The sequence below is a fragment of the Trachypithecus francoisi genome, unplaced genomic scaffold, assembly GCF_009764315.1.
Source record: "Trachypithecus francoisi isolate TF-2019V2 unplaced genomic scaffold, Tfra_2.0 Lachesis_group16, whole genome shotgun sequence".
NCBI lineage: Eukaryota > Metazoa > Chordata > Mammalia > Primates > Cercopithecidae > Trachypithecus > Trachypithecus francoisi.
Window position 1 is genome coordinate 14,001,057 of NW_022681461.1, and position 19,497 is coordinate 14,020,553.

At 37.6% G+C, this 19,497-nt stretch overlaps 1 protein-coding gene across 2 annotated transcripts in view; it reads left to right on the forward strand.

Moving 5' to 3' along the window:
* UBQLN1 (ubiquilin 1) overlaps positions 1-16,770 on the forward strand; it is a 49,108-nt gene extending 32,338 nt beyond the window's left edge. Inside the window, exons 7-11 of one of the 2 annotated variants that reach the window (XM_033236968.1) lie at positions 7,399-7,541; positions 10,297-10,380; positions 11,578-11,693; positions 12,681-12,849; positions 14,787-16,770. In XM_033236968.1, coding sequence (XP_033092859.1) covers positions 7,399-7,541; positions 10,297-10,380; positions 11,578-11,693; positions 12,681-12,849; positions 14,787-14,939 — 665 coding nt within the window. In that variant the 3' untranslated portion in view covers positions 14,940-16,770. The remainder of the gene's footprint in view (positions 1-7,398; positions 7,542-10,296; positions 10,381-11,577; positions 11,694-12,680; positions 12,850-14,786) is intronic. The other variant, XM_033236969.1, reaches the window with a different exon arrangement.
* Positions 16,771-19,497: the final 2,727 nt, after the last annotated feature.

The following is a 19,497-nucleotide window of genomic DNA, read 5'->3' on the forward strand; positions in this document are numbered from 1 at the left end:
CTTACTTTAAAGGATATAGAGCAGGCAAAGATTGAATCATATTTCCTGACTGGTTAGGCTATTGTTTTCTTTCCCTTTACCATGATTGTCTACAGTAATAACTTTTGTCTAAAAAACCAAAAACCAAAAATCAGTTTTGCAACCTTTTACTCAGATATTTAATGGTTTGATACTTTTAACATTTCATGTTAATACTTCCATCAAGGGAAAACAAGAAATAGCAAGAATGAACTTTCTGTGCTGTGGCCTATCAGATTGTCATCATATTTGTACAGTATTATGATTCTTACTCAACTGTGACATTTGATGCATACATATATACACACATATACATGTAAAGATGACATTCTTGACTCTTCTTTGGTCCTGTAAGCACTTACTCTAGAATGTAAGGAAGTGTTAGAGCAGGAGTTGACAGATTTTTCATGTGAAGGGTCAGATAATACTTTAGGTATTGCTGGCCAAGAGGCAAAATGGAGAATATTACATCAAGAGAAAAAACAAATTTCTACAAATTTTTTAATTGACAAAATAAAAAATTTGGTAATATTTAGTTACAATATTTTCCTTATATCTACTGATAAGAAGAATGGGACTTCTTTGGGGGAATAACATTTTGCTTAATTGGGGTTCAGTGTTCTGTTTACCAAAATTGCAAAGTTCATCTGTTAATAGTGATATGTAATGAGACTTGACTGACTTTATTCAAAATACATACTCATTCCAAAAGCATTTGATTTTAATAGCATATTTATCAGTTTGGAAGGCATTTATAGAATTCCATTAGATAATGTTGTTTTTAACATGCCATTACATTCAGATTAATCACTTCAAAGTGAAGGTTAGATAGTAGCTCCTCAATTGCACAGTTAAGTGAATTTTGAAATGTGAATTGCCTTTGCATTTGCATTGAGTTCTGAAAAATGTTGCTGGTAGTATGAGCTCAAAAGTAAATATGCACATTTGTGAGAATGGAGATCTTGTTTCTCTTGATTTTTTTTTTTTTTTTTGACAACATAGGAAGTCTGTAAAGCACCTTGACATTAGTTGTGATTCAAACAATTTCAGTTGTCAAAATGACTTTAGTATGATCACACATGAATGCTGTTTTGCTTTGTAGTTGTAGGTTGAATTCGTGGAGAAGCATTACGAAGTGTCTAAGAAAAACGAATTCATATAGTAACTCAATGTTTGGTTGTTGGTAGGTTGACAGGGTGGTGGTTCTCATTTACCAAAATTTTAATCTTTGGCGTGAGCTGATAGAATAATGCAATGAAACTTTACCTCTGCTAAGTCACCATCAACCTTTTGTGTGGTTAGGCATGTCAGAATATTGAGCTATTGTTAATAAAAGTAATGAAGTTGACTATGGTTAAGTTCAAAGGAGTGAACAGTGCTCCTCATTGATACTCCTGGTTCAGTAGTATGTGATCTCCTGGTTCAAGATAGATCAAAATATTTTCCAGAGTAGCTCCTGATGAATAAGACAGTGAATAACTATAGTCTTGAAGGTTAAATACCGTACATTTTTATATGCTTTGAAAATATGTCCAACTAAGTCCTTTTAATTCCGCACGTAGCAGATTCTACTTCAAGTTGTATAAAATTCGTGTTTCTCAACTTTTTAAAAAATAGTCTTACCCTGGTTGTTCCATTCAGATTATTTATAGAGGATAATTTTTTTGGTCACTTCAAACTTGCCATTGACTCCTCATACAATTGAGTAATATCAGTAACATCTGTCAGCTCATCAGGAACTTAGAAATAGCACTCAGAATCATTTGCGTTGTTTTTAAATTGAATATTGATATCCTTAACTCTGAGAAAAACTGTTCTTCCTGGGAGCCGAGTAGACTTCAGTGAGTTTATTTTCTCTGGACACATTTGGTTACTGCAATCAAGATTTAATTAACTGTTAGTCATCACTAGTACTTGACTTTCTTTGGCTAACAAATCACTTGGAAACTTAAGTTTGGTTGCAGTCTTATTTTCATTTTTCTTTTTTGTGAAAAAGTGGCTATGATGAGGTATTTCGTTTTAAAGTTTATATTTTTTCTGACCATCGCTTTTCTGTGAGTGGGGAGTATTGTGATGAGTGGTTGTGCCGAAAGTGTTTATATATGTTGTATTCTTTCAGTGTCATTGCATAAGAAACACAAGTTTTGCCATCTCATTTAATAAAATATATTCCGGCCGGGCGCGGTGGCTCAAGCCTGTAATCCCAGCACTTTGGGAGGCCGAGACAGGCGGATCACGAGGTCAGGAGATCGAGACCATCCTGGCTAACACGGTGAAACCCCGTCTCTACTAAAAATACAAAAAGTAGCCGGGCGAGGTGGCGGGCGCCTGTAGTCCCAGCTACTCGGGAGGCTGAGGCAGGAGAATGGCGTAAACCCGGGAGGTGGAGCTTGCAGTGAGCTGAGATCTGGCCACTGCACTCCAGTCCGGGCGACAGAGCGAGACTCCGCCTCAAAAAAAAAAATAAATAAATAAATAAATAAAATAAAATATATTCCACTGTGCCTTAGAAACCTGACACTGGTAACTCCCCTTCTTCCTTTTTTCTTGTTCTGGCATGATTGGTATATACTGGTTATTATTTTTTTTAATGCTGCAGTGATTTTGTGCTGTGTGAGTATAATTGATTCACTGTGTTTTATAGTAGTATACTGAACAACAGTATGAAGGAGGCCAGGTATGGCATGGTGGCTCACACTTGTTATCCCAGCACTTTGGGAGCCTAAGGTGGGTAGATTGCTTGAACCCAGAAGTTTGAGACCACCCTAGCCAACATGGTGAAACTTCATCTGTACAAAGAAGACAAAAAGTAGCCAGGCATGTTGTGCAGCTGTAGTATGGCTACTTGGGAGGCTGAGGTGGGAGGATTACCTGCACTTAGGGAGGTTGAGGCTGCAGTGAACTGTGATGGCGTCACTGCACTCCAGCCTGGGAGATGAAGTGAGACCCTGTCTCAAAACAAAACAAATAACAGTGTGAAGGAGTGACACAGTACCATAGACAGTTTCTGTTCTAAGTCCTCACTGCTTTTGTAAAAGTGCAAAACACCCATAGACAATAAGTGAGAATGACTGTTCCAGTAAAAGGGTATTCATGGACACTGAAATTTGAATTTCAGATAGTTTTCACATTTCACAAAATGTTTATCTTGGATTTGTTTTTCCCTTAACCATTTAAAAATAAAAACATAAAGCAATTTTTTTTAAAAGACCGAGTCTCGACCTGTCACCCAGGCTGGAGTGCAGTAGCATGGTCTCGGCTCACTGCAACTTCCACCTCCCAAGTTCCAGCGATACTAATGCCTCAGCCTCCAGAGTAGCTGGGATTACAGGCACCACCACACCTGGCTAATTTTTTTTGTATTTTTTTCTTAGTAGAGACAGTGTTTCACCATGTTGGCCAGGCTGTTCTCAAACACCCGTCCTTGGGTGATCTGTCTGCCTCGGCCTCCCAAAGTGCTGGGATTACAGGTGTGAGCCGTTGTGCTCAGCCAAAAATTGTTTTGGTTTGTTTTGTTTGAGACAGAGTCTATCGCCTAGGCTGGAGTGCGTTGGTATGATCTTGACTCACTGCAACCTTCTTCTGTTGAGTTCAAACGATTCTCCCTTCTCAGCCTCCCCAGTAGCTGGAATTACAGGTGTGCACCACCCCACCTAGCTAATTTTTGTATCTTTAGTAGAGACGGGGTTTCGCCATGTTGGCCAGGCTGGTCTTGAACTCCTGACCTCAAATGATCCACCAGCCTTAGCCTCCCAAAGTGCTGGAATTACAGGTATGAACCACCACGCCTGGCCTTGAAACGTAAAAGCAATTTTTAACTCATTGGCTGAGCAGAAACATGTTGTAGGCCAGATTTGTCCTGCAGGCTGTAGTTTGCCAGCCTGTCTTAGAATACAGACACACCTCATTTTGTTGTGCTTCACAGATAGTGTGATTTTCACAGTTTGAAGGTTTGCAGTGAGCCTGCATTGAGCAAGTCTGTTGGTACCATTTTTCCAAGAGCATGTGCCCACTTCATGTCTCTGTGTCACATTTTGATAATTCTCACAATATTTCAGGCTTTTTCATTATTATTCTGTTACGGTGATTCTGTAATCAGTGATCTTTGATGTTACTTTAGTAATTGTTTTGGGGTACCAGGCACCACCTTGTACCTGGCGAACTTAATCAGTGAATGTGTGTGTTCTGACTGTTGAGCTGACTGGCTGTTCCACTTCTCTCTTTCTCAACTTGGGTCTCCCTATTCTCTGAGACACAACATTGAAATTGGGTCAGTTAATAACTCTGCAGTGGCCTCTAAGTATTCAAGTAGAAAAAAAGAGTCCTGCATCTCTTACTTTAAATCAAAAGCTAGAAATAATCTTAAGTTTAATGAGGGAGGCATATCAGAAGCTAAGATAGGCCAAAAGCTAGGCCTCTTGCACCAAACCGCCAAGTTGTGAATGCGAAGGAAAAGTTCTTGAAGAAAATTATAAGTGCTACTCCAGTGAAGACATCAATGACAAAAAAGTGAAACAACTTTATTGCTGATGTGGAGAAAATTGTAGTGATCTGGATAGATGATCAAACCAGCCACACCATTCCCTTAAGCCAAAGTCTAATCCAGAGCAAGGCCTTAACTCTCTTTAATTCTGTGAAGGCTGAGAGGTAAGGAATCTGCAGAAGAAAAGTTGGAAACTAGCTGAAGTTGACTAGCTTAGGTTTAAGGAAAGAAGCCATCTCCATAACATATAAGTACAAGGTGAGGCAGCGGGTGCTGTTGTAGAAGCTGCCGCAAGTTATCCAGAAGATCTCGCTAAGATCATTGAGGAATGTGGCTACATGAAACAACCAGTTTTTAATGTAGGTGAAAATCAGCCTTCTATTGGAAGAAGATATCATCTAGAATTTTCATTTCTAGAGAGAAGTCAATTCTTAGCTTCAGTGCTTCAAAGGAAAGGCTGACTCTGTTAGGGGCTAATGTGTCTGGTGACTAAGTTGAAGCCAGTGCTCATTTATTATTCCAATAATCCTAGGGCCTTGAAAATTATGCTGGATCTATTCCACCTGTGCTCTATAAATAGGGGGAAAAAAAAAAAGCCTGGATGACAGCACATCTGTTTACAGCATGGTTTACTTAATATTTTAAGTCTACTGGTGAGACATTGCTAAGGAAAAGATTCCTTTCAAAATATTACTGCTCATTGACAGTGCATGTAGTCACTTAAGAGCTTTGATGGAGATGTACAAGGAGATTAATGTTGTTTTTATGCCTGCTAATTAACACAGCATTCATTCTGCATACAACTCATGGATCAAGGAGCAATTTCAAGTCCTATTTAAGAAATACATTTCATAAGACTATAGCTGCCTTAAAATGAGTCCTTTAATGGATTTGGGCAAAGTAAATTGAAAACCTTCTAGAAAGGATTCACCATTCTCAGTGTCATTAAGAACATTCCTGATTCATGGAGAGGATGTCAAAATATCAACATGAATAGGAGTTTGGAAGAAGTTTATCCCTCATGGATGCCTTTGAGGAGTTCAAGACTTCAGTGGAGGAGGGGACTGTAGAAGTAGTGGAAATAGCAAGAGAACTAGAATGTAAAGTGGAGCCTGCCAGGTGTGTTGGTTTATACCTGTAATCCCGGCACTTTGGAAGGTTTGGGCAGGAGGATCCCTTGAACCTAGGAATTGGAGGCAGCAGTGAGCTGAGTTCGTGCCACTCCCCTCACTCCAGCCTGGGTGACAAAAGCGAGACTCCATCTCAGTTCAAAATGAAGAAAAGAGGTGGAGCCTGAACACTGACTGCGTTGCTACAATGTCATGAAAAAACTTGAACAGATGAGTTGCTTTTTGTAGATGAGCAAAGAGCGGTTTCTTGAGATAGAGTCTACTCTTAAGTGAAGATGCTGTGAACATTGTTGAAATGACAACAAAAAATTCAGAATGTTTTATAAACTTAGTTGATAAAGCAGTGACAGGGTTTGAGAGGATTGGCTCCAATTTTGAAAGTTCTGTGGTAAATGCTATCAAACAGCATAGAGTGCAACAAAGTTTTCCTGATGTGGCAGACTTCATTGTTGTCTTATTTTAAGAAGTTACCACAGCCACCTCAACCTTTAACGGCCACCAGCTGACTCATTGTTAGCAACTTTTGGCAATAAAATATTTTTAAATTTATGTGCAGAGTGTTTTTTAGACTGAAGGCTGTGGCATACTTAATAGACTACAGTGTCATGCAAACAACTTGTGTTTGGGCTGGGAAACCAAAAAATGTGTGTGACTTGCTTTATTGCACAGCAGTCTGGAACCAAACCCACAGTATCTCCAAGGTTGGACTCTAGGATGTGAAAAAACCTAAGTTAAAATTTACAACATGAGAAAATAGGAAAAACAAGAACTATGAAAAACAGTAGAATTATAATAAACTAGAAAGATACGCAAGAGGAGTTAGATGTCTTAAGCCTGATATAACTACACTGGATGGAATAGCAGAAGAGAGATGAAAAACCTGATGAGTTGACTTGGCATAGTAAGTTTGAGAATATATTTGAGTTTGAGTGTATATAGTTGGCAGTTGAAAATCTAGGTGTAAGTCAAGCAAATTAACTTAGTTCTCAAAGAAAATTTGCCTGAATATACAGTTGTCATCAGATACGGAATGTATCACATAAATTCAGCTGTAGCCCTTGGCAATTAAAGGAAAAACAATAATCGTAACAAGTGCTTTATACATTAATTTCTTAACAACCACCCTATGAAGTAGATACCGCTTTCTCCATTTTACACATGGGAAACGCTAAACATGAGGACACTAAATAACTTGCCCAAGATCACATGGGTTAGGTTAGATTTGAACCCAGGTAATCAGGCTCCAGATACTGCTGGGAGTCACTGTTACCTCTGGTTTCAAATGTTAAATGTGCCTACTGTTTTACTTAGTGAGTGGCAGTACACAGTGAAAGTGGGTGGAGGCATAAATCTTTTGTTCCTTTGGACATGAAGGCTTCCTTCTTTCATAAGGGTGAGCGATATTGAGTGCCAAATAAGATTCTAATTAATCCTTTGCAGTCCTGGAGGAAAAGTTGGCTCAGTCTTTTTCACTTTATGGAATTTTTCAGCAGTAATTTTGACCAAATCTAATTTTTGCCTTAAGTTGACTTCAGAAGCCCTCCATTAGACAAGATTTTACTGTAAATACAACCAGAATGTTTAAACTCGTAAGTCTTCTTTTCCTGGTATATGTTGGGCATGTACTTTTAGAGATCTTTTAGTTTTAAAGTTCTTTCATAGTTCAATTGATACATAATATGTATAATCATGTGTACCTGGTAAAATTCAAGCTTTAACTTTCCTGTATTTTTCCTTAATATGTCTTTTTTTAAAACAAACTTTCAGCTAGTATGTTCAACACACCAGGAATGCAGAGCTTGTTGCAACAAATAACAGAAAACCCACAACTTATGCAAAACATGTTGTCTGCCCCCTACATGAGAAGCATGATGCAGTCACTAAGCCAGAATCCTGACCTTGCTGCACAGGTGAGTTTGTAATTGTATTGAAAAGGACTGTGCAGTGTGAATTAAAATAACCTAATCTAGTAATTGTGATTTTGGCACATTTGTGTTGTGTATGATATCTTAACACACTAGAAAAGTAAACTGTGTCTCCAGTTTTTTAGACCATGTATTTCTTTGTTGTAAATTAATACAAAACATCTTTATCTCTGCCATTCATTGACTAGAAAGAAGTGCAGGTTTCCTTTGTTTCTACATATGCTGAGTTAGGAGACAAGTACAAAGTTCTGGAATGCCCACTCTTTTGAAGATAAACTACTTAATGAATTGTAAATCTTGAAAGCAATTAAGAGCAATGTTAATACGTTCGAAATACTTTTATTTAGTAGCTCACTCAGATTATAATAGTCACACTCAAAATGGCAGTTGTAAAATAGCATGAAGTCATTTATTAAAGACGGGGATTTGTCAGAACAATGTTCTCATTCTTTCAACTATTGATTTCCCTGCTGAAGATCGTATACTGGTCCCTTATTAATGTATTCCTTTTTCTAATTTGTTTCTAAAGAGACCACAGCTAAGAAAATTAGGGGATCTCAATGCTGGCTGAACATTCAAGATCACTTGGGAAGCTTTATAGACAGTACTGACGCTTGGGCCCCATCCTTAGAGATTTTGAGATAATCGCATCTGATAACTCCTTCCCCCTCAGGTTCTCTAGGTACTGTCTAGGTTCCTTACCATAGGGCTTGAAAAACCACGGAGAATGTGAAATAAACCTTGATCATCTGTAGTTTATGTTTGCTGTTTGTTAAAAATGGCTTCTGTAGTGTGTCAGGAATTTGGAAGACTTTATAGTTAATCCCATCCCTTAAATTTTAAAAGCTTTAAGTCAAATGAATGGTTTTTATTTTCTAAATTCTAGAACTATATTGATTCAAGTATCTTTGACATATAATTCTCAGTAATAACTTATGCCCTCACCAAATTTGTGAAATTGGAAATAACGAATTTTAAGAAGAATTTTTGTGTCTGTGATTCTGTATATTGGAGGTACATTTTATGGAAGATTGATTTATTCATATGAAACTTATCAGACTGAGTTGTTAGTATTAAATGCCTCAATTTACCATAGTAAGCCATTTTAAGTGTGTATATGGCTCATACTGAATGTGCATCTTGCTTTCAAAATTTGACTTTAACAAGCACATGCCTAGCAATTTGTAGTAATCTTACATTAGTAAAGTGACTTGAGCACTCACATACTAGTTTTTTACTCTAAAGCACAATGTTGCTAATACTAGATTGGCAGGTCTTTTATTACAGATAATTTAGAAACCATTACAGTGCTTGTTATCAGCAGATTAAAATCTGTGTTTTTTTCTATTCTTTTGATTTTTAAATATTTAAAAAGAGTCTTGAGTGTAAAATCTTATAGTATAAGCACTCAGGTAAGTTACAAGAAATATCCTAATCAAATGAGATGATTATCTGCGAATAAATACATTTAAGATGACGTGCTTTTTTAATATTAAATGAAGTAAATTCCAAAAGATATGTGTGGTAACCTCGTTAATATGTTCATAATAAAGAAGTATTTGACTGGAACCAGTAAAAAAGCAGGTTTGTTCGCCTTAAGCCGGTATTAGTTTACTTACTGTGAACTTATTGGTCACTTTGAAATAAATACTGTATATTCCTGAAAGGTTGTCTGACATCTGCTTTGGTTATGGTATTGAAATTAACCAAAAGATCACTTTGCAACAATTGGGGTGAATTTACTCTACCAGCATTTACATTGCTCTTAAATACGGTTAACTACTTGAGGGCGAGGATCATTTCCTCCCCAGACTTTGGGTAGGTAAATAGGCTGTCAGTAAATCCTTGTTAGTTGACTTTTTTACTCCATCTGGAGAAAATGATATAAAATGTGTCTTTTGAAGCTACAAGAATTTATTAGTTTCTGGTTATGCTGATTGTGTATTTTAATCTTATTTTCAAGTATGTGACATCATACTAATATTGATCCTGATTTTTAAATTCTTAACGTTTATTTGAAGGTTGGGAGATGCCACTTTTCTCATCTCTGGTGGTAGTGAGGTGAAATCCAGATGCTAATCTTGGTGTTCTCAAATGGATTTACATCTTTTAGGTCTTAAATCATTTAAATACTTTCTTCAGAGGACTGTTGGTGCTAGGCCTGGCTGATTTTCACCTAGCAGCTCCATTTCTCTGGCAAGTTGGTTGCTGTTTTGCGGTGTTATTTTTTTGGACCTAATATTAGCTGTTTTGTAGTAGGCAGGTAGATGTAGTGGTCCTTTTCAGATCTGGATTTTCTCTGTGCCTGCCACTTGTGTGTCGAGGTTTCTAAGCAATCCATGTTACATAGTTTCATGTATTGATGTTTATGTTTATTCTGTCAGTGTAGTAGAAAATACATCTTCATGAATGCCAGTTACTCCCATTTTTCTTTCAATGGCAAATGTTCACCTTTGTTCAAGGAAAAGCTTAAGAAAATGATTCCTTTTATTTTTTAGGATATTGCATGTCATTATCATAACCACCATTCTCATTGAGAGAGAAGATGCCTTGTTTTTGTTTTTGTTCTTCTGGAGATCCCTCTTGTGGACAGTATCTTCCCTTTTCCTTTTTTATTTATGTTCTGCCTTCCTCTCTTTTAAGTGCCAGTTTAGGCACTTGGGGGAAGATAGAATAAAACAAGGTACATTACTTGTTTCAGATATTTCCAGTTAAAATTGTTTGAACACTTGCCCCATAGATGATGCTGAATAATCCCCTATTTGCTGGAAATCCTCAGCTTCAAGAACAAATGAGACAACAGCTCCCAACTTTCCTCCAACAAGTGAGTAAGACAAGATGTTAGCTGTCTTGGGTAATGATTTGCTTGAAAAAATTTGATGATAAACATTTTCCTTGCTCTTCTCTGGCTGATAGCAAAACATAGAATAGAGACCAATAATGCTGTCAATTCGTAGAGAATTCAGCTTGATCTTAACTGAGTCCCATTTCATTGCTGACCTTTTGCTTATGTTTCTTAAACATAAATTCTGAGGAAAGAACCATTTTGTTTTTGCTTTTTAGGACCTACGATTTGGAATGCTTTGTTAATACCATAAACCATTTCCTTTCACTGTACTAACTTTGAAGTGCTTCCTTGTGTCATGTTACGCTTTATGGTTTAACTAATTTTGAGTAACAGGAAAGAGCTACCCTGTTCTGTTTTACAGGATTTTTTCTTCCAAATTAATCGAATTTTTTTTTTTTTTTCAACGGGTAGATCTCATTTCCTCAAACTCGGGATTAGTAAGATTTAAATGGTCAGTGTTGTCATATAAGGAAGGTTATATTATAAACAAGTACTTGAGATTGCCATGGTATTTTATTATTTAAAACGACAAAAGAGAAGTTAGTCTTGGTGTTTTGAAACTGGTAGTTCTAGGGCTTCATATATTATGCAGATGACTCTCAGGCCTGTAAACCATTTTCCAAGGTTGGTGTCCTTGATCTATTGTAATGATGTAAGCCTATCTTTGGGTAGTCACGTGGTGTATATTTGGAAGTAGTAAAGCTAAACTCAGCATACATGTATTAACGTCAAATTTGCAACTATTGTTTTAGAGTGTACCTTACTGGTAAAAATTGTTGTATCAGTAACAGGTAACACTTGGTTAGGTGGAATATGTGGCTTTTACCATATTACCATGTCGTAAGAATTGTGCATTTGGAGGTTGTCTCTTAGAAATAATACTTTACCTTCTGTTGGAGAAGGGGAATAGTTGTGGCTTCCAAAGTAGCTCCTGATTTTCTTCCATTATGAAAATGGCTTTCATGATGGACTTAGGAGGAGGTCAAGTAATGATTTGCACACTAGGTTTGCTGTCAAAGAGGAGACACTTGTGTTTATTTTGGGAAAGAAATTATGGATTACCAGTGTCCAGGAGTAAGGTCTTAGATTTTCTCCAGAAGCATAACAAAGATTTAAAAATTTACCTTCACTGATTTTAATTCTTTTGTAACCACTAGTTTCTTTCTTCCTTAGATGCAGAATCCTGATACCCTATCAGCAATGTCAAACCCTAGAGCAATGCAGGCCTTGTTACAGATTCAACAGGGTTTACAGACATTAGCAACGGAAGCCCCGGGCCTCATCCCAGGGTAGGTTTATTTGGGGAAGATGATGAAAGTGCATAATGGTTACTTTCTCTGAGAATTTCAGATTTAGTAATGTTCTGCCTTTTTTTTTTTTTTGGTTGTGGGGAGACAGGGTCTTGCCCTGTCGCCTAGGCTGTGAGTGTGGTGGTGCAATCATGGCTCACTACAGCCTCTACCTCTCAGGCTCAAGGGATCCTCTCACCTCAGCCTCCCGAGTAGCTGGGACTACAGGTGTGCACCACCACACCCAGCTAATTTATTTATATATGTCTGTCTGTATGTATGCATTTTTGTTGTTTTTAGAGATGGGATTTTGTCATGTTGCCCAGGCTGGTCTCAAACTTCTGGGCTTAAGCGATTCGGCCTGCCAAAGTGGGATCAGAGGCATGAGCCACGGCACCTGGTCCCCATCTCCTCCCCCCGCTTTTTTTTTTTTATATTTAGGAGATGGATTTTTGCTGTTTTACCCTGGCTGAACTTGAACTTCTAGGCTCAGGTGATCCTCCCACCTCATTCTCCCCAGTAGCTGGGACACAGTGCCTGGCCATGATTGTTTTTAAGTCAGGGTTTTCAAAGGTAAAAATTATTATTAGTTTTTAAATTCTTTTTAGAGATAGAGTCTCACTCTGTCGACCAAATTGGAGTGCAGTGGTGCAATTTCGGCTTACTTCAGTCTCTACCTCCTGGGCTCAAGCAATCCTCCTACCTCAGCCTGCCAAGTAACTGATACTACAGGTGTGCACCACCACACCCAGCTAATTTTGTTTTTATTTTTTGTAGAGATGAAGTCTCACAAAATGTTGCCTAGGCTGATGTCAAATTCCTGGGCTGCTGGGATCATCAGTCTCCCAAAATGAGCCACTGCACCAGGCCAAAAGGGCTTATTTTAAGAAAATAGCTTAGCTTAATTATATTAAAATGTAACCGATTTACGGACTGGCCTCTGGTTTTGCAGGACCTTAGGATATTTCCTATTTGTGCTTTCTCTAGGTTTACTCCTGGCTTGGGGGCATTAGGAAGCACTGGAGGCTCTTCAGGAACCAATGGATCTAACGCCACACCTAGTGAAAACACAAGCCCCACAGCAGGAACCACTGAACCTGGGCATCAGCAGTTTATTCAACAGATGCTACAGGCTCTTGCTGGAGTAAATCCTCAGGTATCAGTTCTTTTCCATTCAAGTTTTGTATTCCTTAATGTTGGAAATTTAGAAATTTCCAAAAAGAAGGAAAAAGGAAAGCAGTAGTTCTTAGGTGTTTAGGTTAATGAAAAATGCAGTCTTAAGGATATTGAATAAGAAAACAGGCATTACAAAAGTTGTTGACTTTGGTGCTATCTGAGACACTAAAGGAAACATTGTTAATGGTTGTAGAGAAGATGTGCTATAACCTAAAGTCTTACTTTTTAGAAATTGCCTTTTAAAATGCATTTTTTTTTTTTTTTTCCTATTTGAAAATAATTTGAAATAGGTTTTGCTTTAAAAAAGTTCTTAGGGAGGAATGGAAACTTGATTATCTCAAGTACTTCCAGGACAACTGTATTCTAGTCTGTCTTTTGACTGGAAAAAAGTCCTAACTACCTTACTCTACCCATTACATCATCTCCTGCGGTAGCTTGTTACATATATATATATATATGTCGTAAATATGGCTAAAGAATATGGACCCCCAATAATGTGCTTGCATCTACAAACATACATTGGCTTTACTAATAATGTGCCATTATATAAAGATGATCGCCAGTTCAAGCCTATTTTATTAGGTTGTCCGCAAACTTCTTAATGTCTCAAGGTCTGTTAGGTGCTTTCTGTTTTCTTTTCTGGGTTTCTTTTCCTTTTTCTTTTCTTTCCCTTTCCACTTTCGCCTTTACCTTTCTTCTTTCCTCTTCTCCTTTCCCTTTTCTCTTTCCTCTTCCCCTTTCCCTTTTCTCTTTCCTCTTCCCCTTTCCCCTTTCTCCCCTTTCCCCTCTTTGCCTTTCGTTTTTCCTTTTTTCTTTCCCTTTCCCTTTCCCTTGTGACAGACTGCCCTGGCTGGGTGCCATCACGGCTCACTGCATCTTGCACCTCCTGGCCTCCAGCAATCCTCGCACCGTAGCCTCCGGAGTAGCTGGGACTACAGGCGCAGACCACCACACCTGGCTAATTTTTGTATTTTTTGTAGAGATGGGGTTTCGCCATGTTGCCCAGGTTGGTCTCAAACTCCTGAGCTCAAGCTATCCCACCCGCCTTAGCCGCCTCCCAGAGTGCTGGGATTACAGGCGTGAGCCACTGTGCCCGGCCTGCTGTTTTCAAGCCTTACTAAATACAATAAACAGAGTAGTGTTCTGTCTTATACATATCTGTATTCCCGATAAGCTAGCGTAGTATAGTTTCTGGCTCATGGTAGATACTCAGTAAGTATTCATGGAATAAATAAGAAAGAAGGATTTGGAGTATTAGAATTAATTGTTACATAAGTTAACTTACCTCTGAATTACCAAGTAGGGCTAGGATTGATTGGTCATTTATGTGATTTATGTGGTTTTTTTTTATTTTTTTAACTTCATTTCTGAAGAAAAGATTTGATGCTGCTGAATTGTCAGAATTAAGAGTATAATTTTGAGCCTGAAACTGAAGCTCTTTTCTAAGAGTTGACTGTCCAGTGTGCAAGTTAAACTCACATTCATTCAAAGAATCATTGAAACTTTAGAATTTCATACATGAGGATACCGGCTTTTATAAGTTACTCAATTGGTCAGTAGCTACACAAATCATCTAATTCTGAACTATTTGTGTATATATATGTGTTCAAATTTTTCTGCACGTACGTGATCCTCTAAAATAATGGTTGATGTTTATTAAGCTTCCCCGCCTCCCCCACCAAAGTAGAGTTGTGATCTATTTGACGTGATTATTTAGGTATAAACTAGACTATTTAAAATAAAGTGCTAATGGACTTTTAAATATGTTGGATATGTTTCAAGAGGTGGGCAGTGTTTTTGAAGCTCAGTAGATCAGCATATGTTATAAAAAAGCAATTAAAAAATTTTAAAAGTCAGTCAGGTATGGCATGGACTGGCTTCCTTTAGAGTTGGATTAATTTTTTTTTTCTTTAATAGCTACAGAATCCAGAAGTCAGATTTCAGCAACAACTGGAACAACTCAGTGCAATGGGATTTTTGAACCGTGAAGCAAACTTGCAAGCTCTAATAGCAACAGGAGGTGATATCAATGCAGCTATTGAAAGGTTACTGGGCTCCCAGCCATCATAGCAGCATTTCTGTATCTTGAAAAAATGTAATTTATTTTTGATAACGGCTCTTAAACTTTAAAATACCCGCTTTATTTCATTTTGACTCTTGGAATTCTGTGCTGTTATAAACAAACCCAATATGATGCATTTTAAGGTGGAGTACAGTAAGATGTGTGGGTTTTTCTGTATTTTTCTTTTCTGGAACAGTGGGAATCAGTGCTTTTCATTTAAGGCTACTGCATGCATCACTTCTGCATTTATTGTAATTTTTTAAAAACATCACCTTTTATAGTTGGGTGACCAGATTTTGTCCTGCATCTGTCCAATTTATTTGCTTTTTAAACATTAGCCTATGGTAGTAATTTATGTAGAATAAAAGCATTAAAAAGAAGCAAATCATTTGCACTCTAATTTGTGGTACAATATTGCTTATTGTGACTTTGGCATGCATTTTTGCAAACAAAATGCTGTAAGATTTATACTACTGATAATTTTGCTTTATTTGTATACATATAGAGTATGCACATTTGGGACTGCATTTCTAGAAACATACTGCAATAGGCTAGCTGAGCAAAACACCTGTAACCAAAAAAGTGAAGATAAGAAAATACTCTTAAAGCTGAGTATTTCCTAATTGTACAGAATCTTACAGCATCTTTGACAAACATCTCCCAGCAAAAGTGCCGGTTAGTCAGGTTTGTTGAAAATATAGTAGAAAAACTGATTCTGGTTATCTCTTTAAGGACAATTAATTGTACAGACACATAATGTAACATTGTCTCAACATTCATTCACAGATTGACTGTAAATTACCTTAATCTTTGTGCAGACTGAAGGAACACTGTAGTATACCCCAAAGTGCATTTGCCTAGGACTTTTCAGCTTCTCCCATAGGTAGTTTAACAGGCATTAAAATTTGTAATTGAAATGTTGCTTTCACTGAAAAAGTGTCTAGATGTTTCAGTTATTTTTAATCGCCATATAAAAATAGAACTCTCTTTTGGGTTTATCTGTTTTCTCATGCACAGGCAATACACGAATTTAAAATGAGTTGTGAGCCAATTGTTTCTGGAGTGTTTTGGTAGTTCTGTTAAGAAATAGTTAAATATTGTGCTTTTCAGAGCCTCAGAGAAAGGGGGACGGGGTGGGGGTGGGGCAGTGGAATCTATCCTGGATGGGGCCAGCTTAAATAATACTGGCAACCAAGATTCTGTTAGGATTTCTGTGCATATAGTATAGTAAAGAAGTATCATTCAGGGGTGAAAAACAAAGAGCCGTTTTAATGATGTTGAGTATATTTGGCTGTTTTATAGCCTTTTTCTTCCCTCCCCAAAGAATTCTGTTTGCCTAACTCTCAAACTGTTGGGGTGGTACATTCCTTGAGGACCAATTAAAACATAGTTTAGGGTCAGTAATACATTTGGCTGACTCTGGTTCAGTATTCTCTTAGGTGATTATATTCTCTCATGTACAGTTACAGGAAATTAAAATGTTAAAGTAACCTAAAATGAATTCAGACCAATAAAATCAAGGGAAATACAAGTTGATTCCATTACTTCTGTACGTTGCTTGCTATTAAAAAAGGTTAAGAGGCCAGGTTACCCACCAGTCCATGCACTGTTCTGACACTTTCCCCAGGAGGAAAACAAGTACAAAGGTTACGGTGGAGGCATGAGTAGAGATTGTTGAGAAAGGTACTCATGTGTCTTTGCTCTTTCTGCTTTATGCCTCAGTCTGGTTTAAAAACTTCTGTACTGGCGAATGTGGTATTCAGTGTGGGATAGTGTCATAACTAATTTGACAATTTATTAATCACAAAATAACAATAAATCTCTAGCTTTTACACTTGATTTGTCTTGCCTCTTTTGTAGAAAGAAAAAAAATGTCTTTAACTTTTGCTAACCATGTGTTTTAAAGGCTATTGGAGTTGATTTACCCCAGATTTTGTCACATTTTACATTCTTTATTTTTCAGGTTTTCCAATTAAAATGTCACATGGTCTTTTGTGGTGTGATAAAAAGATAGCACACTGGGAAGGTAGGTGACTTGAGCTCCACTTTTGATCTTGGTACTTGACTAGTTATGTGACATTGAGGCGTCATGATTTCTTTATTATATATGTAGTGGTGAGGCTTATAGGTGCACTGGACTGGGCGAGAAGCCCTAAAGTACCTTTAAGCTGCTGCAGTGGTATGGTTTTTGTTTTTAATATGTTTACCTTTAGGTCTAAGTCTAAAGATAAATATCGACATCTTAAGGGGTTCAAAATACTTAAAATTCTTATCAGCACTGAAAGGATGTTTAAAATATTATAGGCTTAAATTGTTCTCATATTGAGTGATAATATTTAGTACAAATTGAATAAAGAATGGAGTAGTGAAGATGTCATTTCAGGATTTTATTTCCTAATTATACTATTTGTGATATCCTAAACAAAGTGTAGCAAATTCTGAAAAATCAGATGAATGACACCTGGCCTCTGTGTGTGTGAGAATCTTGAGTTTCAGACTTGGTTTAAATATAATAATGAAAAGAGTCTTTTATTCTTATTATGTTAATTTAATAGGCATATCACAACAAAATATAACCATGGATAACAATATGCTAGTGACAAAAGTGAAGCTAAGCCATGTGTACAATGACATCCACATGATTAACAAAAAAAGGCTATGTGATTAATGCAGGGAAATACTCCATATTGTACTTCTTCTCTTAGAGATTACTATTAAACATATTACAGTCAACAGGAAGTCTTACATTAAAGAAGTCTATTTAAAGTTTTATCAGCTTTTTCCAGTCTCACTAGACCATCTCTTAACTATTCTTTAAGGTGATGCCGTATGCAATGAACACACTTCTGTACCTCGTGTATCTACCCTTCTCTCTGGTGTTGCACATGGTATTTATCTACTTTGGCTCCTATAAAGCCTACCATTCTTTCTGGGCTTGGTTCTGAAGGCGTCCTAAACTTTGCTGATCCAGTGTTTGGTTAACTCTTAACTGTTCATACGTAGCCTTTACTGTCAATTGCTGCATTTTGCTCCTCCCCTTCACCTTGTAGTGTTTTGTTTTGTTTTTGTTTCATTTTTCTGCTTTAAAATTGTCTTGGCAGTTACCTAAGTTAACACCAGTTGTTCCTCTTCAACTTGTCTGTATCTTTTCTCATAGGCAACTATTATGTCAGAAAGTCAAATTATTGAACATCTACTGAGTGCCAGGTTCTTTTCCAGTTGCTCAGAGTATACCAGCAAATAAAACAAGATTCTGTCCACATGGGGCTTACATAGTAGAATGTAGGCAGATAGCAAAACATACAGATTGCTTGCCAGGTAATCAGTGCTTTGGTGAAAAATTCTGCATAGTAAGGAGACTAGGTCAGGAAGGTGGTGTTCTTATTTTATGTAAGGTAGTCAGAGAAAGCCTCAACTCATTGAGGAGGTGACATTTGAACACACACTTCAGTATCTGGAGGGGTGAACAACTTTTCCAGGAAGAAGGAGAACTAATGAAAAGGTCCTGAAATAGTGTCCTTGAGTGTATGTCAACCTAAAGGGAAGAAGCTGAGGCACAGAATACAATTTCAAAAGAGTTTACTTGAGCCAAAGTGAAAACAACTGCCAGGGACCCATTTCAAGTTGCCTTGGGGAGTACTCTGTTCGGTTCAAGCAGGTTTTTAAAGGCAAAGGGGAACAAGGAGTGGGCTGATAAAAGTTTTGACAGATATTCTCATTGGTTTCCAGAGAGAACATTGATTAGCCAGGCGTGTACACTGTTGAACATAGGGTAAAAGTTATGGCGTCTCCTGTACGGCTCAATGGCTACTTGGTGTCAGTCCAGAGCCCACATAGTAAGTTGCTTCAAGAGGTAATTATTTAGCTCAAGAGGGAAGGAGATGTGACTGATGTCACATTTTAAATACCTCTCTGAGCCTGATTAATTTAAAGGGGTTTGCATTCCTCAGATAAAAACTTTTGTTTCCTTCTCAGTATGTTTGTAGAACACAAGGAATCCAGTGTGGCTGGGCAAGATGAACAAGGGAGGGGGGAAGCAGGGTAGGAAATAGGAGAGAGGTGGGGGTGGTTCAGGTGTTTGACACGGAGGACTTGGTAATACACAAATCTTTAGGACCCACCCCCAGAGTTTGTGATTAATAGGGAGTTGGGGAAAAATGTGTATGTCTAACAAGTTCCTAGGTTGGACAACTAATGAAACAACTAATGAAAACCACTGCACTACAGGAACCAGGGTGAAAGGAGGAAGGCTTTTCAGAGGTTATAATCTAGTGAGAGATCACAAGGACTTGGACTGGGCTGGTGGCAGTGGAGGTGGTAAGAAGTTGGATTTGGGGTATGTTTTGAAGGTAGAGCCAACAGGATGGACTGATAATAGAGGTGTGAAGTTTAGAGCAAGAGAGGAGTCAAGGCAAACAAGGTAGAAAGACAGGAAAAGGAGTGGAAATCAGGATTTTGGTGTTGACATGTTAAGTTGAATATACTTGATGGAACATTTAAGTGAAGATGTTGAGGCCAGTGGAGAGCTGCAAAGGAGAGGAACAGATAGGTCATAAGGTGAGAGCT